This window comes from Cnephaeus nilssonii (assembly GCF_951640355.1).
Source record: "Cnephaeus nilssonii genome assembly, chromosome: 21".
In the NCBI taxonomy this organism is placed as follows: domain Eukaryota; kingdom Metazoa; phylum Chordata; class Mammalia; order Chiroptera; family Vespertilionidae; genus Cnephaeus; species Cnephaeus nilssonii.
The window spans coordinates 38200878-38226819 of NC_137092.1; the positions used below are offsets into that span (position 1 = coordinate 38200878).

Here is a 25942-nt window from a genome sequence, read left to right on the forward strand (position 1 = left end):
TTTTAAAAACCTACCTATTATCCTTGGATTTTGAGAATTTGTGCTGCCCTTTTGGTGGAGCTGACAGCAGCTGTTGTTATAAACTGGAGTTTCCTGGGTAGATGCTTGGGCAAACACCAGCTTTTTTATGGGTTTGGTAATGTCACTTTTCTCTTTCCTTGATGGTTCTTATTTGCTTTCAGAATAGGATGCAAACTTCTCAGTCTGATAACTTAAGTGCTCTATGAACTTGAAATTCATCAAATGTCCCCTTTTTAAAGGCACATTAATTTCTCTGGAGCACTTTGTATAACCTAACAATTACTTGGAATAATTACTTATTTGTGGCATTATGTCCTCCTACAATCCTGATTCTCCTCCCCACCCTTTAAATATCCACTTAGTAATATGCTTCCCATATTTCTACTCCTTGGGTCTTCCAATCAGAATTAATCTTTTCTTGTTTATTTATGAATAGTAAATGTGCTGTACCTCTTTTATGGTATGTATCCCATTTTTTTTCTATGCTACATTTATTCACTTAGCTGTTGGAGCCTATAGAGAAAAACCCATTTACTGTTCATTTTTGTGTCCTTCAAAATATCTTGCATTTATTAGATGCTCAGTAAAGTAGACTTCCTGTTTAGTAGACTGAGATAAATTAATTAAAGACCTTCCTGATACATTATCTTTTCCTTCCCAAAGATGACAAAACTTGCCAACAACTGGGCTGCCCTGCTGGACCTATGGGACAAGCGTCAGCATCAGTATGAGCAGTGCTTGGACTTGCACCTATTCTACCGTGACAGTGAGCAAGTGGACAGCTGGATGAGCAGACAAGAGGTAACAGGAAGGATTCAGCAAGTGTCCAGAAGCAGTTTTTCACCCCTCGTTTACCACCATGATGAGTATCTACAGTCTCACAACCATTTCCTTGGTCCTAAGGTTGTCCTGGGAACTGAAGAGTGAACCACTAAAAAAAAAGATTGACCCCTCTCTATACAAGGCTTTTACTAGTCTCTCATGAACAAATGTATGGAAATAAATACCTAAATACATAGCAGAGAGTTTGATCTCAAATGAACATAAGGAAAAAATAATATCAAATTATAAAGGGGTTACGAAACTTGTGATGAGTCAGGCAGGATTAACCAGAGATTTTCTGGGGGATGTGAGTGGTCCTCATGAGGCAGCTTCAAGAGCTCAGAATAGTGCCTACATTGGTTGGGAGAATTCTATGTGAGCAGACCTAGAGACAAAGATGATTAGTTCTATGAGAGGACTGGGAAGGAAATCTGAAACTCCTGCTGTTTGAGGTTAATCTCTAACTACTAAACTTTTCGTGTTAACTCCCACCTTGCTCTCCAACTCCCTCACCTCCTTCCTTAGTCCTTGTCTCAGAGATATTCCAGAGGCATGTTTTTCACCAATGAGGTACAGCGCAGGTGTGTCTTTCTGTCTTCTATAGGCTTTCCTGGAAAATGAGGACCTGGGAAACTCTCTGGGTGCTGTAGAAACCCTTCTTCAGAAGCATGATGACTTTGAAGAAGCCTTCACTGCCCAGGAAGAAAAGATCACAGTAAGAAATGGGCCCTGGGTTGGGTATTGGCTTCGTGTTTATATATATATATATATATATATATATATATATATATATATATATATATACTTATCCTTAGGGAGAATCACTCTTGTAACTATTAGATATAACATGAGAATTATTCTTAAGAGAAAACATCCAGAAAAATAATTATACTAATTTCTACCAATGCAGTATTTGTTCCACAAAAAATAATTAGAATTTTTTGAGTATTTATGACATTTATATTTTTTGATCAAGTAAATGATTGTCTTTTTTTCTTCAATATAAATAGAAACCATTATATCCATAGTTTGACATGTATTGTTTTAATCTTTTTCCTTTTTAGTAATAGAGAGGGGAAAAAACAAAAACTAAATAATGTCGTTATTTTTCTTTATAAGCATATCTTCATCTTTGTATTTCTCATCTAATGCTACTACAATTTTCCTGTGAACTGTAGATTACAATGTCTAGGAAAACTGGTCAATATATAAGCAGAGCCCAGAGAAATGTAAGAAAATTCTTTTGGGTCCAATATATTGTGTCTTTGGCTGTCTCTTAGGATGGTACTAGGTTGAAAGTCACACATAGGCACACATGCCACCATCATTGCAATAACTAAAATAACAATCAAATTCTAAGTCTTTCCTGTTAATCATCAGACATAATTCTTTGGTTTACTCTCATTGGTAAAAGCAAATGGTATAAAATAATTTTTTTTAGTTATAAAGTGTTATCATTTATTTTAGATTATTTTCCTATTATGAATTAATTAATCCATCTTTCACTCTGGCAGTTTTGGGGGAGGGGGATCCATGAATAAATATAAGTAAAACTCTACAGACATATGGGCAACTGGCTGGTGGCAGCAGGCTTTGGTGCCCTGAACCTTTGGCTGACCTGCCTCAGGCTTGATGCTGGTGGAAGCTGTCCTCACTTTGCAGTGTGCTCCCTCCCATATGCATCCAGGCCAAGCACAGGCAGCCTTCAACTGCAGATCACTTTGTACTTCCTAACAGGGAGCCCTGGGACAGTTACCGGCAGCATCTAACACTGATCTGCACTGCAGTTCCTTCAAAGAAATCACAGAAACAACACACTCAGTGACCAGTTTAAGACCACCAATTAGCTCTACAAGTGGTACACTGAAAGGAGGTCTTTATAGACACCAAATTCCACGGGGTCAAATCCCACTCCATGGCATCAGCCCCTGCACAGGAGCCATTCCTAACAGCTAGCCAGTCTAAAGGTCTTTCTGAATCACTGATGTACCAATAGCAACTAAGGCTCAACTATAACAAGAGGGCACACACAACCCACACAAGAGACAACCTGGAGTACCTGGCTCAGGTGATTGAGGAGGATGTATCACTAGGCTCCAAAGAACACCAAATACACAGGCCACCCAGCAAGACTGAGAGACATAGCAGATCTACGTAATACATAGAAACAAACACACAGAGACAGATAAAATGGGGAGATAAAGAAACATATCCCAAATGAAAGAACAGAAAAAAATCTCCAGAAAAGGAACCAAATGAAATGCATGCAAGTACTCTATCAGATATAGAATTCAAAATGCTGATTATAAGGATGGTCAAGGAACTTAGAGGAAAAATAGGTCAATTCAGTGAGAACATCAACAAAGTGATAGCATAAAAAAGGACATAAAAACCATAAAAAAGAACTAGTCAGATACAAAGAATACAGTAACTGAAATGGAGAATACACTAGAAGAAATCAACAGAAAATTAGATGAAGCACAGCATTAAATCAATGATTTGGAAGACAAGGTAATAGAAAACACCCAATCAAAAGAACAAACAAACAAACAAACAAAAAAGAGGATTATTTAAGAGACCAAAAAAACCCCCCAAAAAACAAAAAAACACATCAAGCACAACAGTATCCACATCATAGGGGCATCATGAGAAAAAGAAGAATGAGCAAGACATTAATTAGAATCTGCTTGAAAAAATAATGACTGAAAGCTTTTCTAACTTGGTGAAGGAAAAAGATATTCATTTCCAGGAAGCATAGCCTGTTTCAAACAAGATAAACCTAAAGTGGCTCACTCCAAAACACACCATAATTAAAATGGCAAAAGTTAAAAACAAAGAGAAAATCTTAAAAGCAGCAAGAAAAAAGCATTCAGTTACCTACAAGGAAGCTCCCATAAAACTTTCCGCTGATTTCTCAACGGAAACTTTTCAGGCCAGGAGAGATTATCATGAAATATACAAAATGATGAAAACCAAGAACCTACAACCAAGACCAGTCTATCCAGCAAGACTATTATTTAAAATTAAAGAAGAAATAAAGAGTTTCTCAGGCAAGAAAAGCTAAATGAGTTTATACCACCAAACTAGTATTACAGGCAATGTTAAGGGACATCTAGAAGAGAAAAGAAGAAGGAGAAGGAGGAGAAGAAAGAGAAAAGGAAGATAAATATGAGTAATAAAATGACAATAACTACATTCTATCAATATTCATTCCAAATGTAAATGAATTAAATGCTTGGATCAAGAAAAAATAGCCATTCTCACCAACTCTTAATTCAAAATAATACTGAAAGTCCCAGTCAGAGCAATCAGGCAAAGATAAATATCATATGATCTCACTCATTTGTGGAATATAATGAATAACATAAACTGATGAACAAAAAAAGATCCAGAGACAGAGAAACATTGATCAGACCATCAAACCTCAGAGGGAAGGTAGGGGAGGGTCGGGGTAAGGGGGAGAGATCAACCAAAGGACTTGTATGTATGCATATAAGCCTAACCAATGGACACAGACAACAGGGCGTGAGGGCATGACTGGGGGGATGAGAGGTAATAGGGGGATAAGGGCACATTTGTAACACCTTAATCAATAAAGAAATAAAAAAGATAAGAACACACAAAAGAAAACAAGACAAAAACACCAGACACACACACACACACACACACAATCCAATTAAAAAATGGCAGAGGACCTGAATAGACACTTCTTTAATATCAAGATGACCAACACACATATAAAAAGATGTTCATCCTCACTAATCATCAGAGATATGCAAATTAAAACCACAATGAGATATCACTTCACACCTATCAGATGGTTACATCAATAAATCAACAAACAAGTGTTGGAGAGAATGTGGAGAAAAGGGAACTCTCTTGCACTGTTAGTGGGAATGCAGATTGGTGCAGCCACTATGAAAAACAGCATGGAGGTTCTTCAGAAAATTTATAATAGAACTAAGGTCTACATTTTAAAATATAATTTATAACAGAAATTAGAGTTAGGACCTCTCTCCATGTTACCATGATTCCTTCTTTAAATAGCTACCCAAACTGTGGCCACATACTCACGGATGGTCACTGAGTTAAAACAATCCTATGTTCTTTTGTTTTGTTTTTCAGACATTAGACAAGACTGCAACCAAACTGATTGACAATGATCATTATGATTCAGAGAACATCGCTTCTATCCGGGATGGGGTATGTTCAAGGGCTCATCTGTGCTTGTCTGTGCACCCGGTCAGGGAAAGTGCTGGGGGCTTGGTGACCGATGTGAGCAGTGACTCTCCTGTGCCCACCTTTGGTGGAGCTGACAATGAGTTTGCTCCTGGTTTGGCAGCTGCTGGCTCGCCGGGATGCCCTGCGTGAAAGGGCTGCCACTCGGCGCAGATTGCTGGAGGACTCCCTGCTTCTGCAGCAACTGTATCAGGACTCAGATGACCTGAAGAACTGGATCAACAAGAAGAAAAAGCTGGCAGATGATGAAGATTATAAGGTAGGCAGGGTTTTCCAGCCCTGGACATATTCATCAGGATTTGTTAGTTTCATGGAATTACAGTCTTAAAGCTGAAAGGACCACAGGGTTCAGTTAGTAAGCCTCACTTTACAGATGAGGAGACAGATGCATATAGGGAAGAGCCAAGAATCTAGTTTCTGGTTTTCGTATACCCTGCTGCCCATCACCCTTTTTTTCTGGCACAAAATTTCCAAAGGGCCTTAATAGAATGGTGTAAAGGAGGAACTGCTCCTTACTGAGCTCTTCGTTGTCCCTTTATCACCTCTACTGCTCCCCTCTGCACCTTTATAGTAGAAAAACATTGTGTTTAATCCTAATGTACACTCACATTTCCTGGAAGCTACTTGGGTTTGGTATAATATAGACATAGAGTTTTGTAACTTGAAGGGAACAACCTCTAGTTTTATAGATGAGAAAACCAGGCGTATAAGTTGTGAAGTCAGTTGCCCAAAGTTATCCAATTGTTAAGAAGGCAATTTAAAATAAGGGGGTTAGAGGCATGAATTTTGGAGGTGAACTTGGGCTTCTTTGGGAAATTCCTAGATTATCATGTATTCTTAAATGTATACCTCAGATCTTTTTGTATATCTTTACAGAACTACTAGAGGCCTGGTGCACGGGATTCGTGCACTGGTGGGGGACATGGCCTGTGGGGATCGGCCTGCTGTGGGAGCACTGCTCATCCTGGTCAGCCGAGCAGTACTCCCACTGTGGGAGCACACTGACCACCAGGGGGCAGCTCCTGCATTGAGCGTCTGCCCCCTGGTGGTCAGTGCACATTATAGCAACTGGTCGACTGGTTGTTCTGGTTGTTCTGCTTTTCAGTCACTGGGCTTTTATTAAATAGGATTAGAATTACTATCTTATCTGAACCTTTTATTCTTTCTGTAAAATTCAGCACCATCTGCTTGTGTTCTCTAGAGGAGTTATGGTTCCGGTACATTTAGGGCAGTGATGGCAAACCTATGACACGCGTGTCAGCACTGACACGTGTAGCCATTTCTGATGACACGCGGCCGCTGAGGCAGCCGCATGGCGAGGATGAAACATTTGCGAAATAATGTTTTTTCCTCAAAGTGACACACTACCCGAGTTATGCTCAGTTTTTTGGCGACGTTTGACACACCAAGCTCAAAAGGTTGCCCATCACTGATTTAGGGTAAACATCTCTTCTACATGGGGCAAAAGGATGAGTGGTAGATATACTAGGATAGATGGACCATAATTTTTATCCTTCATGACAGCTCTGATTGATTGTTATTTCTTGTGTGAGGTGTCGTGTTCAAAACAATTCCAGGCTCAGTAGAAATAATTTTAGGGATTGATTAGCTATGTCTGCCACATGTACAGAAGGAAAAATTAGTCACATGAGTTTCCTAAGCAGTCTGACTCTGTACTAGGACAAGGACAGTTCTGTCTTCTCTCTTCTCCCTAGCACATAGTGAGAAGTAACCCCTGTCCTCAAAATGTTTCCCCCTCATTTTTCAAGTAGTGATTTTCTTTTCTTTTTTATTTTATTTTTTCCTTGTCTCAGGATACACAGAACTTGAAGAGCCGGGTTCAAAAGCAGCAGGTCTTCGAAGAAGAATTGGCAGCTAATAAGATCCGACTCAGTAACCTCGAGAAGACTGGCCAGGAGATGATTGAGGGTGGCCACTACGCCGCTGACAGTGTGGCTGCTCGGCTGGCGGAAGTCGCCAGCCTGTGGGAGCAATTGCTGGAGGCCACAGCGCAGAAAGGTGAGGAGCAGAGGTTTCGTTGAAAGGCTAATTCTTAAATTCTGAAACCGACCACGTTCACCTTCACCTTCACCTCCTTGAACTTACCTGGTGACCTCTATGAGAAAGGTGCTACTCCTCTGCTTCCCCGTGTCTTCCTCCATTAGTCAAGAAGTTTTCAAAGTCCAACCTAAGTTTATCACACTATACATTTGCACATTTTATATTTTCTTCGTGCACGTAGTTTTTTTTACTGAAACTTCTTTTGTTTTCTTCACTTTTTTCATTCTTAAACATTTTTCTTTTCTTAAATATATATTTTATTTATTGATTTCAGAGAGGAAGGGAGAAGGAGAGAGAGAGAGAGAAAGAGAGAGAAACATTAATGATGAGAGAGAATCATTGATCGGCTGCCTCCCTCACATCCCCGCACTGGGGATTGGAGCCCACAACCCGGGCATGTGCCCTTGACCGGAAATAAACCTGGACCTTTCAGTCTGCAGGCCGACACTCTATCCACTGAGCCACACCAGCTAGGGCTAAAATTTTTCTTGATAAATATTCAGCAACCATGAATTCTATATTGTCTATGCACCTAACACTAGTGTCCCTAAATTAAGGTTTTGGTTACATAGACAAGACAAGATATTATAACCCAGGTAAATTTAACATTAAAAAATTGTCAGTGCCAAATGTGATATTTCCACAATATTTTATTTTATAAAAAGGGCTTGATGACTTTGTTGTTTGTTTTTTACCTATCTTGAAGTGTTCAGGCTGTGCAGTAAGCTCTTTTAAAAACTCCCACATATCTACTTGAATGTTTCTACTAACATTGAATTTACCTGGTGACCTCTAGGTCAGTTTTCTCTAGGTTAATTATAATCAGGTATAATTAACACAAATAATGAGGTTCTCTTATTAATATTCTCCTTGTTCTGAACATGCTCTGTGGACATGGCTCTGTCCTGGTTAGAGAAGGGATCATACTGATTTTGTTTGATGTCATTCTGAAAAGTAGGGGGGAAATCCAACTTGACTGTAACAATAAGAAATCGCCATACAGTAATTGCTACACAGAAATAATGTAAATAATTGCTATAAGTTCATATAATTAAAATTTTATCAAGGAACAGTGTGCATAATCAAGACTTTTCTTGGAAGAGAAAGTTGTGGTGCCTGGTTTTTGATGAAGGACAGGCACTAAGAGGGGCTAACAAAGTTCTGAGAAAGACATATATAAGAAGACACTTCAAAATTGTAAACGGAGCCAACCCCAAGAGTTATACTTCTTTTGGAAAATGCAGTGTTTGGGTTTAAATCCCCTTGAAAAAAGAGATCTCAACGGAGAGCAAAAAATGACATATGAAAACACCCAAGCTGTTTAAAATCTAACACAGCAGCCCTGTACCTCACTGGGGATTAACTTACTATTTTTCTTCGTTTTGAGAACATTACTTTATTTGAAAACAACTACCAAGAAGTTCTAGACATTTAAAGTGATTTCTTGTATGATGTTATATGATAGTTATTTTTTTTTTCATTGGATTATCAAAATATATTTCTGCTTAAGTTGGTGGAAGGTATATTTGTCATGAGAAGCAGTTATGGTACCTGTCTTATACTTGATGTCTTTTCCCAGGGACCCAGCTGTTTGAAGCTAACCAGCAGCTGCAATTTGAAAATAATGCAGAAGACCTAAAGCGCTGGCTGGAGGAGGTGGAATGGCAGGCCACCTCAGAGGATTATGGGAAAGGCCTGGCTGATGTACAAAATCTACTCAGGAAACACAACATCTTGGAGTCTGGGGTGGCTGCTCGTCAGGTTTGTTGCTAGCTCTTTACCAGTTGTAGGCCAAAGCACCTGTATATCCTCTGAGCACACTCATCCCAAGTAATTATTATTAAGAGAAAGAGGTCAAGAAATTAAAGGTAAAAATTCAAAGATTTTAGTTGGTAAACAGCCTCTTCCCAATATTTCCTTTTATACAGCCATTCTCCTGGTTGCCTGGTGTCTCTTGTCAGAACACCATTGCTGATATAAGGCTTTATTGACTCTTCTTGATATAATAGTGCATACTCAATCCAGAACCATGGATTTTATATATAGCCTGCCAATTACTAGTTATGTGATCTTTGGTGTATCTTTTCAACTTTTCACACCTCTATCTCCTCACCTATAAAATAAGGGTTTGGATAAAATTGCCTCTTCTTATTTGAGCATTCTGCAATTCAAAACTTGAACATATCTTTCATCCTACGTTTTGTTTGTTTGTTTTAGTTTAGAAAATTGAAAGCTGTACAAGTAACATGACTTCATAGAGAAAATTAACACCAGGGCCAGGACTGTGATACAGATGTCTAGGCTCTTAATTTTAAGTTAGGCCCCCTGGAGTCCCCCCAGACTGTTATTTAAAATACATTTATCTAGTAAGTTTCTAGACTATAGACACTGTACATGTGAGTTTCCAGAAACCTTAATGGAAATTCAATTCCAGTTGACTCAATTTTTCAACCTTGGGCATCTTAGCTTGTGTTTTAAAATGATTCTGCTGTTTCCTAGAAGGTCTCCCTAATCTGTCTTGTTAAAATACACTCTTATAATATTTACTTTTTGGTCACTTTGGGTGAAATGGGAAAGAAAGAACAATCTACAGAAGACAGAGCAAAACATAATCATTTACATGACTCTAAGACTGGCTTGATGGAGCTTGAAATAAAAGGCTGGGGATAGAAAAACACAAACTGTGTGAAGATGGCTTGAAATCTAACATGGAGGGAGAGAGTTTGGAACAGATTTTCAAAGGATTTGATGAAAGATAAACAAAAACATACAAAGAGGAAGAACAGCATGTGTAAATACATAATAAATACAAGAAATATGTGAACCTTTGGGGAAATTTAGGGCATCTAATCATCAGGAATTGGTTCTCCTGGTTGGAAAAGAGGCCAAGATATATGCTTGCAAAAGAAATTTCAAATATGGAATATTATAGTTAGAAAGGATCTTAAATGCCCTCTAGCCCAAAGTCCTCATTATATAGATGAGGACACTAAAATTAAAATAGGTAAAAGAGCTTTTCCAAGATCAAGTGGCAACTGACTGGCAGCCAAGAATAGAAGTCACGTCTTCTATCTTCTTAGTCTGGGCACCTTCCTCAACACTAGAGGTTTTCAAATAATGCAGTAAATCCATAATGATGATGACAATTGTGATGTTTCAAAATCACTCTAGTACACTATGATGTTTTCCAAAATTAAAGTATCCTAAGAGATGAGAAGAGTTGGCTAGTGAGAGATATTAATTTTAATTCTTTAAGGAGCTTTTACTATTTTATGGATAAGTATGTATATATTTTAAGAAGCTATTGATGGTCAATGGTTTGTTCCAAATTGAGACAAGATATATCAAAACCTTTATAGGTTGAGAATTGGATATCAAATAGAATAAGTAAAACCAGCGCTTACTATTCATTTACCTCTTGAAGAACTTTTTTGTGCACTTTTGTAATTTTTTGTTTTTATTTATGTTTTAATGAATTCATTGGTGTGACACTGGTTAACTAAATCATACAGATTTCAGGTACACAATTCCACAACGCACCATCTGTACACTGTACTGTGCACTCACCACTCCAAGTGAAGTCTCCATCAACCACCAGAAGATGTTTCCTTATGTACCTCTTTCCCCTACTCCAGCAAAAAGGCAAAACAAGCAAACAAAAATCCTATCTACTTGCTTCTGCCAGCCCATTTATAGTTGACCTCTCTAATAATAAGAAGGAACACATCTGTGTGTCTATTTTAGAATATAGAAATACACCTAAAATTTTCTTTCCAGGGAGATCTTTTGGAACCCGGTTTCTATATTTCTCCTTTCTTAGATAACGGCTCAAATGAGGATTATGATTTATTCCATTTCACATAACTGGGTATTGACCAAGGTGTGCCTTTACATTTCTTTTTCTGGGGTTTTGACATTTGTTTTTTGACATCATGTGTAATCTCACAGGAATCATTCCTGCTATGCAACAGACTGCAGCCTCGGAAGTGTTTATGTTATTTACAATTATAGCTCATTTTAAAGGGAGATGAAGAGGATGAAAGGGGAACTGAGATTGAAAAAGCCTGGCACCATTTTCCTTAGGACCAAACTTATCAATAGTCCCACACAGTTAAGGTTCTATAGCTCTGGTATCTCTGTGCTTTCCTTGGCATACACCATAAATATTTAGTCCTTTCTGAAATGGGGTTTGGAAGTTACTTTTGAAGCATAGTAACCTCCATCTTGGGTAAAAACTGCTGTTTAAAAATTTAACCCTGCTATTCTGGCTTCTATAAACGTTTGCTTGCTTAAATAATAGGGGAAAATAAGACTACTCCCATTCCAGAGAGGCCATAAACTATGCCCCAGACAGAGTTATCAGTGCTGGCACCAGGCCAGGCCTTGAGATATGGTCTCAGGGCCCTGTCCCAGCACAGAGGACTTTTTCTCAGAAGGCCCGGAAGTCTCGTTCCAAATTTGGAAGACAAAGAGCTGAAAAAACATATAAATAGGAAAGACTTCCACCATATTGGGCCCCAGAATTTGAGAAGCAATATTTTCTCTGGGCCCGCTAGTGCTAGCGAAATGAAAAAGACTCCAAATAAATTTGGCTTATTGATTAAGGCGTCTTCTGATTTACAATATAACACTTTCCCACAAATCGCTCTTTTAGATCGATGAAATGGTCCTCAAAGTAGCAGCCCCTTCCACTCGAGTTCACTGATTTGATTAGAAGTCCTAACACAGTACATAATGGGGCTGGTTCTCCCCACGGCCTCTCACCAAACCCTCATCCCTTTCTACTAAATGACAGGATTTCCTGACACACATTCATTGTCTTCCTTAGGAACAAGTCGACACCATCACAGACCTGGCGACCTATTTTGAAGAAACTGGCCATCCCGATGCCGGGGACATACGGGCAAGGCAGGCGTCCCTGGTGTCCCGGTTTGAAGCCCTGAAAGAGCCACTGGCTACCCGGAAGAAGAAGCTCATTGACATTCTTCGCCTGCAGCAGATTTGCAGAGACACTGAGGATGAGGAGGCCTGGATCCAAGAGACCGAACCTTCAGCAGCTTCCACCCTCATTGGTTAGTACAGACTGAGCGAATGGAGCCGTAAGGCGAGCCCCAAGGTCTGCAGATTGTTTGAAGGATCTGGGATACAATAGCAGGGTGGGGCAAAGCTTGCTCTCAGCTCCTTCCAATCTTCCATAAGAAATTGTTTTAAAAATTGGAACTTAAAAGTTTATGTCCTAAAATCGACATGAACAGGGCCATGACCTGAAGGTCTTTTGGAAGAGCTAGAGTGCTCTGCTCTTGGCTACTTGCTCTAACTTAGGTTATTGCCAAGGCTCTTGGCTGAGCAGTCATGGTTAGTGTTTGAGGTACCAAGAGTTTTTGTCTATATTGTTGACGAATCCCTTTTATAACCAAATGAGCTATTACAAATATAAAAGGGGTGAAGTAGCAGATAAAGGACACATTTTCTTTTTCTTGGAAGCTATCAGTTTACCATTGTCAGTGCCAGGACACTTGCATTGAAATAGAGAAAAAAATGGGCATAAATATAATGTAAACTTAATATGCCCATATTGGGGACATCCATGAGGGTCTAGACAATGGTGACAATGGAAGGCTAGTCTGGGAAAACTTCCTAGAAGAGAAAGATCTCTTTTAAAGGTGGACAGCATAGAACGTTTCTAGAGAGGCATTTAGTGTGAAGTATAGGGAAGGAAATTTTGAAGGAAAAAAAGGTGAAGCATGGATGGGAGACAGGGAGGATTCACTAGGGATCTAGGGAGATGGAGGAAATTAATAAGACATGGTATTTATTATATGTTTTTGAATGATAAGCAATGAGCCCAGCTGGTGTGGTTCAGTGGTTGAGTTTGATCCATGAACCAGGAGGTCATGGTTCAATTTCAAGTAAGGTCACATACCCAGTTTGCAGGCTCAATCTCAAGTAGGGGGCGTGCAGAAGGCAGCTAATCGATGATTCTCTCTCATCATTGATGTTTCTATCTCTTTCTCCCTCTCCCTTCCTGTCTCTGAATTCAATAAAAACATATTTTAAAAAATATGATTAATGTTAAGCAATGAGTGAGGCACTTTTAATGTTATATCTAATCCTTACAAACAAAAATTTAAAACAGCTAACATTGCGCCAATTTTATGATGAAAGAAACTAAATTTAGAGGATTTAATAACTCCTTGACACCCATAGAAATTAGAAGTGGAAGACCCTGACTTTTGTACCACAATATTCTGAAAGAAAATCGGTTGCATAATATTGGAAGTTGATCTGGAAAGTTGTTTACCTTTCTACTATCTTCCAAAGAGAATAGTGATTTATTTATCTTTTTTTTTGTTGTTAGGGAAAGAGTAGAATTTCCTTAGTACAGAGAGGCAAGGGAAATAACAAAACTGAGCAGAGTTAACTCAGACAAATGGGATAGATTTCAGCAAGCCCACTCAGTGGCTAGAACCTCGAAGGAAAGAACTTGTAGATTCAAGAGTAGAGTAGCCTCTTTTTATTGCGTACACTACAACAACACCAGACCTTAAACTTATTTTTCCTCTGTAGGCAAGGACCTGATTACATCAAAGAATCTTCTGAATAGACACCAGGTCATCCAGGCTGACATTGCCAGCCATGAGCCACGCATCCGAGTGATAACAGAGAGGGGAAACAAGATGGTGGAGGAAGGTATGTATGATTCAGATTGAGTTGAACAATCATTCCTATGCCAAACTCTAGGAATTTGAGATCCACCTTACCATCTAATACAGAAATTCCCCTTGGACATTTTTGACAGATACAATGTTTGTATCTACCTAAGAAAAGAGTAACATGCTAATTGACCATTCCTTTGCGACGCCCACCAGCCAATCAGGAGTGAGTATGCAAATTAACCCAACAAAGATGGTGGGTTAATTTGCATACACGGGTGCTGAGTGGCCGGGGTTGGGGTGGGACACAGGCGTTCAGCCCTGACCCCGGCAGCTCTGGGCCTCTGAGCAGCGTAGGAAGGCGGAAAGGTTGCTCCGGCCATAGAGAAGGCGGTGCCGGCAGCCAGGGAAAGGAAGGCCCATTCTGGCATGAATCTTTGTGCATCGGGCTTCTAGTTATTAAAATAAAGTACATTACCCTAATAATCAATATAATTTTCTGTAGGAGTTATAAAATTCAGAATTTAAGGTCCAAATCCCATAAAACAAATCAAATACTTTTCCCCTATGGGAACTTCCAAGTCTGTAAAGACATGTCTGAGGTTCCCACTGTCTTATAGTCATGGTAGTAAGTAGCACCACTTCTTCACATTTTTTTGCTTTAATTGTCTCAATGTCTTTCCTCTTCCTGGTCTCCCATCTTCACAAACTCCTACTGGTTAAATGTTGTTCAGAACCAAATATCAAACACCAGGTGTGGTATAACCAATGCAGACTAAATTAGGATTCTCCCTCTATTAACTCAAAAATAAATTGCTGCCAGTGTCCAGCTATCAAAAGTATACTTTAAAAGAGTGCTGAACAAAATTTCAGAGCTCAGTTGAGTGATTCAAACCTAAAAATGTTTGTTTGGTATTCCTATTTTACTATAGTGACTTGTCTTATTATTATTTTTAATCTCTAGCTATAATTGTGAATTTTATCTATTTCTATTTATTTTAGTTTCATGTATTTTGAAGCCCTGTTATTATATTCATGTATGTAGGCTTGTTATGTCTTCTTGATGAATTTAAAATTTTAACATTATGGTATAGCCCTCCTTATCCCTGGTGTTACCCTAAAGGCTACTTAGGACAACTTTAGCATAGCCACTCTAAGTGTCTTTTGCTCCTGTTTGCATAATATGGATTTCTCCATCTTTTGCTTGAGCTCTGTTTCTTTATACTACAGCAGATTTTTTTATTGTTCTTGCTTCAGCAGCATGTACACTAAAATCGGAACAATGCAGAGATTAGCATGTGCAAGAATAAAGCAGATTTCTTATAGGCAGCATATACTTAGATTTTGCTTTTATTTTATGCAAACTGGTCATCTTTCATTTTAATTGGAAAATTTAGACCACTTACATTTAAAGCAATTATCAATATAGATAAATTTAAATGTAACATTTTGATATTTTTTTACTTTGTCCATCAGTTTCTGCTTTCTTTGGATTAGCAGTATATCCTATCTAATAAAGAGAGAATATGCTAATTGATCCTCATGCCATTGCAAAGATGGCGGTTCCCACAGCCAATAAGGAGGGAATATGCTAATTGACTGCCCACAGCCACAAGATAGCGTTGCCCAGTCCCTTCAGCCTTTCCGGGGCGGCTCCGCATGCCTGCCTCCAGAGTCCCCCACTCCCCTCAGCCCCCCCAGCCACCCAGGGCTGCCTGAGGCTCAGGTAACTAGTGTTGGCCGAGGCTTGCACTGCTGGCAGTGGCAGTAGCAGAGGTGTGATGGGGTGTTGCCTTCCTCTGATTGCCGGGTCGCCTCCCCCTCTGAGTTCTCCCAGACTGTGAGAGGGGGAAGCCCGGGCTGAGGGACCACCCCCCCATAAAGTGCATAAATTTTCATGCACCGGGCCTCTAGTTTATTATAATTTTATCTACTATCTCTATTTGTTTATTAGCTACTAGTAGACCATTTGCAGGAAAATCCTGCAAGCAGCTGTTGCGGCCGCGTGCGCTGCCACTGCCGCCACCTTTGCGGCCACCATGCCTGCACCCGCTCGCCACTGCCGGCCGCCCCGCTCCGCCCCTCCCGGGCTTTCCCTCTTGCAGCCACCTTGCTTTCCGCTTTTCCTCCCTCTTCCTTCTAAGTTGTCTTCAGTCTTCACTCCTTCCTCTCTCAGCGTATGCAAATTAACAGCCATCTTTGTTGGGTAATTTGCATACTCGCCCTGATTGGCTGGTGGGTGTGGCTTGGGTGTAGCAAAGGTGTGGTCAATTTGCATATTACTATTTTATTAGGTAGGATAGTCCTGTGGTGTGTGTATGCGTGTGCATGCATGTGTTTTATTCCAGGGTGGTGATTCTCTAAGTTTGTTTTATGGTTTTCATCATGATGCTAAGACATTTGCCTTTTTTACACTCATTCTTTCATAAGTGTACAGTGAAGATATCTGGGGTCTATTGGCTAATGGAATATATATTTGTGTATACATTTAAGTGTTTTCTGTTTTGATTTCTGATATGGCAATTACACATAGATATAACCATACATGAAAAAGCTTAAAGTGGTCCCCAATAATCTTTAAAATTATAAAGGAATCCTGGAAGTAAAATTTTAAGACTAATCAATTTAATCCTCTAGAGCAGGGGTCGGGAACATCGGGCCCGCAGGCGATATAAGGACCAAGAAATCATTTGGTCTGGCCCTGCCAAGGCATTAGGGGTGAGTTAATTAAATGTTTGACCAAATACAGCAGGCTAATTTTTAAGTTGACAGTTTTTATGGCCTGAGAATGATGTTAGAAATATCCAAATGGCCCTTGGCAGAGAGAAGGTTCCCCACCCTGCCCTAAGGGACCTCTCTGCATATCTCTGAAGCTCCATCTCTGGGCAGCACTTTTCAGTACTGGGTTCCACAGGCTCTACCTGTCTTGTCTTCCCATAACTCATTTCTGTCTCCTCCACTCAGTGTGATCGCTAGTTCTGTCTGGGTTACCGCCCCCCCCTTCCACTCAACTCCCCTCTCCCCCCACCCCCCCCCGCCACAACAACGCTACAGTAACTGACCCAGGCATACACTATGGCAGTCATAGGTCATGCCTCATTTCTTCCCCTTCTCTCAGGAGTCACAATCCTCTGCCTATTGTCTGAAAATCATTGCATTTTACAGTTTTCTGTCCTGTTTTCTAATTGTTTAGTTGCAGAACAATTCCTGTAGTAATACGTCCTTTATAGACAGAAATGGAAATATGTTGAATTTTCTGTTTAGTCTAGAGAATACATGTTTTTGGAACACTGAGTAGCACCCACACATGGGTATTTTGTTTTCAGGTCTGTATAACAGAATATAGCACTTAATTAACCACCATATAGACACACTTACACCACCACACATACACATCTATCCCTCACTAGCACCCAGCATCCTAATTTCCAGAAATTTAGGTAAAATGGCAGATTGAGTACATCAAGCATCATCCTCACACTTCCCTTTCTCTTCCCAAGATCACCAAAAGGATTGAATTGTAGTGAGTGATAATGAGGGTCACACTCACCTTTTCTATCTGCTCCATAGGACACTTCGCTGCAGAAGATGTGGCCTCCCGGGTCAAGAGCTTGAATGAGAATATGGAGTCTCTCCAAGGTCGAGCTGCTAGGCGGCAGAATGACCTCGAGGCCAATGTCCAGTTCCAGCAGTACCTGGCCGACCTGCATGAAGCAGAGGCATGGATTAGAGAGAAGGAGCCCATTGTAGACAACACTAACTATGGGGCTGATGAAGAAGCAGCTGGGGTAAGGCAGACATGGGGATGGACGCTGTCTGGTGTTCACCAAATTAATTTGTGGGACATTTACAGGTTTTGTTAGGTTTTTCAGGTATTTCAGAGTGATATGATAGCTTTGGATTTCACCTGATACCCTCCGAGTTGGCAGAGATTCCAAAAGATACATTACATTTCCCCAATCCCACAGAAGTCTATAGATTCCCTAGAAATAATTTAAAGTCAAAAAGGCATGACTCGAGATCCCTGCCTGTCTTGGTCCCAGCTTAAATTTCCCAGAGTAACCTTCAGATTTCACAAATCAACCATAGTTTTAGTTTTAAGAATTAGTCACCTTAAATAGTTTTTTTGAAATACAATCAGACAGACATCTTGGGACAAGAAAAAGAAATCAAAGATCATGTTACCTTTTATATCAATTTCTTTGTTTTGCTCATTGTCCTGTGGGAATACAATAGAGTATTTCATAAATGTTTAGCGCAAGAAGTAATTAAAATGAGCATCTAAATTTATAGGTATGTTTAATCCTACAAAGTAGCAGTATCAGCAGCATCCTCTTTTAGCTATGATGTGTGTTGATAAAATGCTTGTGCACTTTTGACTTCATGATGATTGAAGCAAATACATTGAAATTGTTATTTATTTATTTACTTATTTATTTTTGACAGTATTACAGTTGTCCCCTGAATTCCCCCACTTTTACCCCCTCCTCCCAGGCCCTGCTCCACCCAGGCCTTCACCACACTATTGTCTGTGTCCATTGGTTATGCATATACTGTATGTATATGAGTTCTCCGGTTAATCTCTTCCTATCTCCCCTCCCCACCCTCTGAGACATGTCAGAAGTTGTCTGTTCCATGTCTTCATGTCTCTGCACCACTTTTGTTCATCAGTTTATTATGTTCACTAGATTCCACTTATAAGTGAAATCATGTGATATTTGGCTTTTTTGACTGGGTTATTTCACTCAGCTTAATTCTCTCCAGGTCCCTCTGTGCTGTTGCAAAGGGTAAGAAATCCTTCTTTTTTACAGCTGCATAATATTTCGTGGTGTAAATGCACCACAGCTTTTTTACCCACTCATCTACTGATGGGCACTTAGGTTATTTCCATATCTTAGATATTGTAAATAGCGCAGCTATGAATATAGGGGTGCATATGTTCTTACTGATGTGATTGGTATTTCAAGTTTCTTAGAATATATTTCTAGAAGTAGGATCACTGGGTCAAACTGTAGTTCCAATTTTAATTTTTTTAGTAAATTCCATACTGTTCTCCACAGAGCCTGCACCAGTCTGCACTTCCACCAGCAGTGCACGAGGGTTCTCTTTTCTTCACATCCTCGCCAACACTTGTTTGTTTTTTATGGTAGCAGGTGTGAGGCGATATCTCTTTGTCATTTTAATTGCATCTCTCTGATGATCAGTGACTTTGAGCATCTTTTCATATGTCTCTTGGCCATCTGTGTGTCCTCTTTGGAATTATTTATTTTTTAAGTTCTATTTTCTGTGCTTGTTAATTTAGGGTTAAAATATTTATATTAAATAGAAAATGTCTTTTGCCAGGAATTAGGTCAATCAGGATAACCCAGAGTAATGCTTGAGACACCCCCCAGGGATGCTTACTGGCCTTTCTGGATTGCTTCTCATGATCTTCTCATCAACAAATCCAGGTTCTTCTAAAGAAGCACGAAGCCTTCCTAGTGGATCTCAATGCGTTTGGAAACAGTATGCAAGCTCTACGGGATCAGGCAGAAGCCTGCCAGGTAAGAAACAATTAGGGATGACAAGAATCACAATGCCCACAACAAAGATAAAGGAATTCTCTTAGTTACGGGGTTTTATTTTCTATAATCCAGGAAATAATTGCAAAGAAAATAGTAAGTTCTATGATCCTTATGTACAAAAATTATAGCATCTTCATAGCATCTACAAAGATTTAGTCCATAAGGATTTCTAGATAAGTGTTATTTTTCACTTTCCTCTTTCCTTCTGTGTATATGTCACTGTTCTTTTTTTATTATCTCTTTTGTGTGCATCTCTTCCTCATACATTTCTTCTTGATTCCTTTCCTTCCTTTATTCGTTTTTTCCTGTACCAACACTTATTAAATGTCCACCATATGCAAACATGAATAAAAAATAATCCAAATTTGCAGGAAAATTGTAGTCTTTGTTGTTGTTGTTAATTATCACCTGAGGATATTTTTCCATTGACTTTTAGAGGGAGTAGAAGGCGGGAGGAGAGACACACAGAGAGAAACATCGATGTGATAGAGACACATCAATTGGTTGTATCAGACCAGGGCCGGGGAATCTAATGATTTAAAGGTTAAAGGGTTAGAGGATTGCTAGTGGAGGCCCAGGGACTGAAAAAGGTGATGAGAGATAGGTAATGGGTCTTTAAATTTCTCAAATAATATTCTGAAGCATTATGTGTATAATGATTTAATATCTGCTTTAAGAATTGTTAGAGCATTTAATATATTTCCAACACAATACACACTTGCTTGCTCACTATGTGTTCGCATTGCCAGCCTCCCTGTCCCCTGAGAAGTGTTAGGATGGAGCAATATCTCTGCAAATGCCATGTTGAGATCTCTTTGTTACTGTCAGCCATGGAAGAGGTTCCAACCAGAGGTTCCTTTCTCTTGTCAGGCCCAGGAAGATCCCCCTGCACCCCGCTTCCCCCGTCCCCCTGTCAGGTTCTACAGAGAGATGTTCCCAATGGGTAACTTACATGGACTTCTTCTCGTTTTGTTTAGCAGCAACAGGCTGCCCCCATGGAGGGCGCAGCTCGAGAAGAGAGGGTCCTGGCTTTGTATGACTTCCAGGCCCGCAGCAACCGAGAAGTCACCATGAAGAAAGATGATGTCTTAACTCTGCTCAGTTCCATCAACAAGGTGCATATTCCTTCCGACTTCTTCCCAGCAACAAGGGGTTCCTCCACAGTCCTGCCAGATATCCCTATTTCAGTCAGTCAACATTTTTCTGGTGTTGTTTTCCCTGGTTAAAAAAATAAACCTTAAGGTTGTTGTTTTTTCTAACACAAACTTAACTGTCAGGTATGTCGCATCATCTGGTTTCCACCAGATTCACACAATTGGAAGGTGTTGTTCATGGACTGGCCGCCCTCATTCTGAGGACCCCGGTTCAAAAGTAGCAGCATTGGCCCTGCTCTGGGGTCGGAGAACAAGGGTGATGGGTGAAGGATCTGAACTGTGGGAGGTAGCCTGTCCCACAGCCGTAGAGGCCAGTACTTCAGGCTCCTGGTGAAATCCGCTCACCTGTGTTTTCATCTCTGTTCCCTACTGCAGTCCCCAACCGTGCACTTCTTCTATGGTTTTGGTCTCTCATTTCATTACTCGCAAGTAATAACTGCTGGGTAACCATAACCAGGTGTGAACGTGTTAAGATTTTTGCTGTGTTTAGTATGACAGGAAAATTCTGAAAGAACACATATGAAAGGTTTACTGGCATAAAAAAAAAAATGCAGAATTGAGGTTGACTCCCAAGAGCTGATAGACCTGGCCTGTGGGAGGGGGAGTGTGTGGGAAGCTTCTCATCCCTGCATGGATGCAGTGTGCTTAGCCCAGGGTGGCAGACAGATGTTACAGGGCACAGCAGTGTGGTGGTAGCTTCCCTGGAGCAGAGCTAGCTTTGTCTGTCTGTAGAAGTCAGTGGGCTTAGCCACAGAGGGTAAAACTAGCTGGTTATCCCATATCTTAATGCAAACTGGATCTTGGATCCACAGTTGTATTTAATGCTTAATGATTTCTTATCCTCTCCAGGTCAGGCACCTTTGGGCAAACCTTCATGCTCATTTGAGAGGTTTTGTTGTGGGGTCTTTGTGCTTATTTTTGTAGGTATTTGCCTCATTCTATCCCTGCGCTTTGCAGGGAGACAGATGTGATTCAAAACTGTGTTCGAAGGTGTTTCTTGTCATGGAGTTATTGGTTTGCAGCAATAAGTTTTGCTTTCCCACTAAATGGGGGAGGGGGAGGGTTGGTAATCCATGAGACAAGCTGAGTTGTTAAAAGGATTCCTTGATTGGAAAAGTTAGCTTGCGTTTTATTGCTGTTTCCTGAAAATAACTTGGAGATGCTCCTGAGTTGTCCCATCTGCTGCCTTGATTGCTTGGATCTCACCCATCCTCTCCCTTTAAGAAAAACCAAGTCCTGTTACAGAGGTCTCTGTGTTTGACAGCTGACTTTTGTAAGAATCCCTTTCCCCAAATAAAACAATTTAAAAAAAAAAAGAACTCTCTTTGGTTTTTAAAAACCTGATTATCAAAGTTAATGGTCTAACATCAAATGTCATATTTCTTGATTTCAGAAGCTTATTTCTGCAATCCCTACAACTAATCATTTATATTCTTTTTTCCTTTTGTATACAAAATTAATAGCCTTTATTTAAAAATATATATATTTCTTTATTGATTTCAGAGAGAAAGGAAGAAGGAGAGAGAGAGAGAAACATCAATGATGAGAGAGAATCATTGATTGGCTGCCTCCTGCACGCCCCCCACTGGGGATCAAGCCCGCAACCCAGGCATGTGCCCTTGGCCAGAATCGAACCTGGGACCCTTCAGTCTGCAGGCTGACGCTCTATCCACTGAGCCAAGCCGGCTAGGGCAATAGCCTTTATTTTTTATAATATATTTTTATTATTAATAGTATTACAGGTATCTCTCCTCCCCCCCCACCCCCCTTTTCCTTCCTCTTCCCAGCCCCTACCTCCCCTCCAGGTCTTCACTACCCATAGCCCATGTCCATGGGCTATGCATATAAGCATATACGTTCTTTGGTTATAAGTGAAAATTATAATGCTCCTCCCATAAGTGATGGTTTGCTTCTCTTGGCTATCGGCGTGTGTCTGTGCTTAGGGACTTAGTCGAACCGTCTCCTATTGGTGGCCTTTTCAAGAACTAAAGCCGGAGTGGGGCTCTGCTCTCCCTTCAGGACTGGTGGAAGGTGGAGCATGAGGATCACCAGGGCTTCGTGCCAGCTGTCTACGTCAGGAAACTGGCCCACGATGAGTTTCCGACGCTCCCACAGCGGTGGCGAGAAGAACCGGGCAGCATCACCCAGCGCCAGCAGCAGATTGAGGACCAGTAAGTTCTGGAGGCTGCGCAGGTGTTTGGCCAAACTTTTCCTACTGGCCAAAGGCACTTCTCACGACTGCATAAGAGCTAAACATAAACTTAGGGTCTTTCAAACACTTCATTTATTTATTCATGTATTTATTTATTTATAAAATATATTTTATTGATTTCAGAGAGGCAAGGAGAGGGAGAGAGACAGAAACCTCAATGGTGAGAGAGAATCATTGATCGGCTGCCTCCTGCACGCCCCCTACTGGGGATCAAGCCCCCAACCCCAGGCATGTGTCCTTGACTGGAATCGAAACTGGGACCCTTCAGTCTGCAGGCCGAAGCTCTATCCACTGAGGCAAACCAGCTAGGGCTGAAATACTTCATTTTTTCAATGAAGCCAGAGAACCCCAGTACCATTAAACCAATTGCCTGAGGTTAGACACCTAATAGAGTCACATTTTCTGACTCCCCGCCCAGCATTCTTTCAAGGTTAGAAAAAGGTTTGCTGGCTTCCGTGTGAATTTTGTCCACTCTGCCAGGCTGTTTCATACCCAGCTGTCAGCAGGAATTTCAAAATTTCGCTTCTATTAGGTGTCGCCGGTCACGATTGAAACATTGACACTTTTATTATTTTTAAATGGAACACTGTGTATTTGTTTCTCTGCTCTCAATGCTATTTTCCTTCTATCTGTATTTCCTTCACTTCTTTACTGTTTTTCTTTTGATTCTCTCTCTCTTTTTTGTCCCTCTCCTCCTCTCCCTCTCTCACCCTGCCTCCTCTCTTCTGTGTTTTCTTCATCTTATATGTCACCTTTTCCATTCTCTCCATTTATACACCTAGGTATCACTCTCTCCTCGACCGGGCAGAACAACGCAGACGTGGCCTGTTGCAACGTTACAATGAGTTTCTGCTGGCCTATGAGGCAGGCGATATGCTGGACTGGATCCGGGAGAAAAAGGCAGAAAACACTGGCGTAGAACTAGATGACGTGTGGGAGCTGCAGAAAAAATTTGATGAGTTCCAAACGGTGAGAAAGAGGAGCCATTTCTCCTAGACAGTTTTTTGAGGATTATTATTATTTCCTTTTATCCCATATTTCCTCCTGAGTATCTCTTTAATTTCAAATTTGATAAATGTCTATCACAAACCTGCTGAGAGTTCCACATTTTAAATCTTTCTCTGGGTATTGTGGATGCAAGGAAAATGCAGAGCAAAGTAGTCACACCAACTTTGTAGCCTGCGGTTCCTGCTGTTCCCAAGTCCTAGAGGGCGTGGTGATCTCCCTGAATTCTTCAAAATGTGCCCTATACTCTGCTGTGCTCCTGATGCATAGATACATGGCCAGAGATCGAGGTTGGGTGGGCACATAGGAAGGATAACCTGACTTTAAAGCTAGACAATTTCTAATTTCCCACCTACTTAAAACCCTTCCATTCTCCTTTATTCTTTCAGACCCATTTTATTATTTTTAACTAGCAGTGAATGTAAATCCCTTTCTTCCTTCCTTTTTTAAAAATATATTTTTTTATGATTTCAAAGAGGGAAGGAGCTGGAGAGAGAGATGGAAACATCAATGATGAGAGAGAATCATTGATCGGCTGCCTTCTGCATGCCCCACACTGGGGATCGAGCCTGCAACCCAGGCATGTGCCCTCACCAGGAATCGGACCGTGACCTCTGGTTCATAGGTTGACTCTCAACCATTGAGCTATGCCAGCCAGGCCTTTCTTTTTTATGATGGATTCCAGTGAAATTCAAAGTGATTGATAGATGGATAGTTACCGAGATTATATTTTATTTTTTTAGGAACATGTAAAGAGAAAAGTGAAAGAAAAACAAAAGAAAAAAAGAAAAGTGAGAGAAAAATGTAACGAAAAACAAAAATAAAAGTACAAAATAACACCAAAAATGAGACTTCCATAGGAAAACTCCTTGAAAGGCTATTGTATAACGTAATGAACAACATTGTCACTGTGGACAGTGTAATGAGCTCCCTACGGCTGTTTTTTACAACATACCTTAGCAGAAGCAGATTGTAGCTTGTTCACGAAATTCTATAGAAGGTGGAGGAGTTTGTGTTGGCAGAAAGGAAGATTACACGGCCAGGTATAGATCCCCCTGATGGTGCTATTTAACCCAGGGAGAGATTTGTAAGAAAGCTAGAAAAAAGAAATTACTCTGTTTTCTCTTAATACATATATGGATTCAGTTTACATTTAGATCCTGGTCATTTGGAATTTGTTATTGAATATGGTGTGAGGGATAGCTACATCTTATCTTTTCCCCAAATGGTTAACCAAGTTTTTCAGCATCATATACTGAAAAGTCAATTTTTACCCTAGTGATTTGAGTTACTACCTTTATCATATAGCAAAGTTCCATATGTATTTGAAATTATTACTGTAAATTATTTGTTTTTTCTATGATAGATTTGATAAACCATGGTAGCCTATATGTTCTTTCGTTAACACCACACTGTTTTAATTACAGAATTTCTATATTATGTTTTAATACCTTGTAAGGAAAGGCTTTCTAACTATGACTCAAAATTCAGGTTCACTGAATGCACTAAAAGAAAAGATTGATAAACTTTAGCATAGCAAATATCACCATAAAACAAATCAGAATACAATCAACAAACTGGGAGAAAATATTTGCAAGATATCTTATAGATAAAGGGCCAATATGCCTGTATGTAGGTATCTAAAAAATTGAGGGGGGAAAAATAAAAACTGTTAAACAATAAGAATAGGCAATTAAAGAATTATTTTGGAAAATGAAAAATAAAGAGAAATCTAGGAAAATGGATGTGCTCCATACTTCAGATAAATAGCAACTCTCTGACCAACTTTCTGATAGTCATGGGATGTCAGGGAGATTAAAGGTACTCTACTAAGTGCCAATTTGGAGGAAAGCAGCTTGTTTTGTATTGAATGTAAGGTTAGCAATATGTTTTAATATTTAGCCATGTCAAGGCAAAGATAAGCAGGCAAATATGAAAGCTTCATCAGAAGGGAACTAAACTGCTTTGCATACATTTTCCCATCTAGGATTTGAAGACCAATGAGCCTCGACTGAGGGACATCAACAAGGTAGCTGATGATCTGCTATTTGAAGGGCTTCTAACACCAGAAGGAACTCACATACGGCAGGTAACGAAGACTCCTTCCATTTCTCCTCTCTACCAGGCTGAGCCTGGGGAGTCCTCATTCCTTAAACATACTCAACTTCATATTCCGCAGCTCAGCTAGGACATGCAGAAGGTCATGGCAGT

At 40.1% G+C, this 25942-nt stretch overlaps 1 protein-coding gene across 1 annotated transcript in view; it reads left to right on the forward strand.

Annotated features, from left to right (window-relative positions):
* SPTA1 (spectrin alpha, erythrocytic 1) overlaps positions 1-25942 on the forward strand; it is a gene marked incomplete at both ends in the record, with an annotated part of 68171 nt that overhangs the window by 9550 nt on the left and 32679 nt on the right. Inside the window, 14 exons of the mRNA XM_079762081.1 lie at positions 685-822; positions 1448-1558; positions 4969-5046; positions 5186-5341; positions 6897-7101; positions 8723-8904; positions 11972-12215; positions 13711-13833; positions 17367-17584; positions 19247-19339; positions 20338-20475; positions 22534-22685; positions 23509-23695; positions 25719-25820. Coding sequence (XP_079618207.1) covers positions 685-822; positions 1448-1558; positions 4969-5046; positions 5186-5341; positions 6897-7101; positions 8723-8904; positions 11972-12215; positions 13711-13833; positions 17367-17584; positions 19247-19339; positions 20338-20475; positions 22534-22685; positions 23509-23695; positions 25719-25820 — 2127 coding nt within the window. The remainder of the gene's footprint in view (positions 1-684; positions 823-1447; positions 1559-4968; positions 5047-5185; positions 5342-6896; positions 7102-8722; positions 8905-11971; positions 12216-13710; positions 13834-17366; positions 17585-19246; positions 19340-20337; positions 20476-22533; positions 22686-23508; positions 23696-25718; positions 25821-25942) is intronic.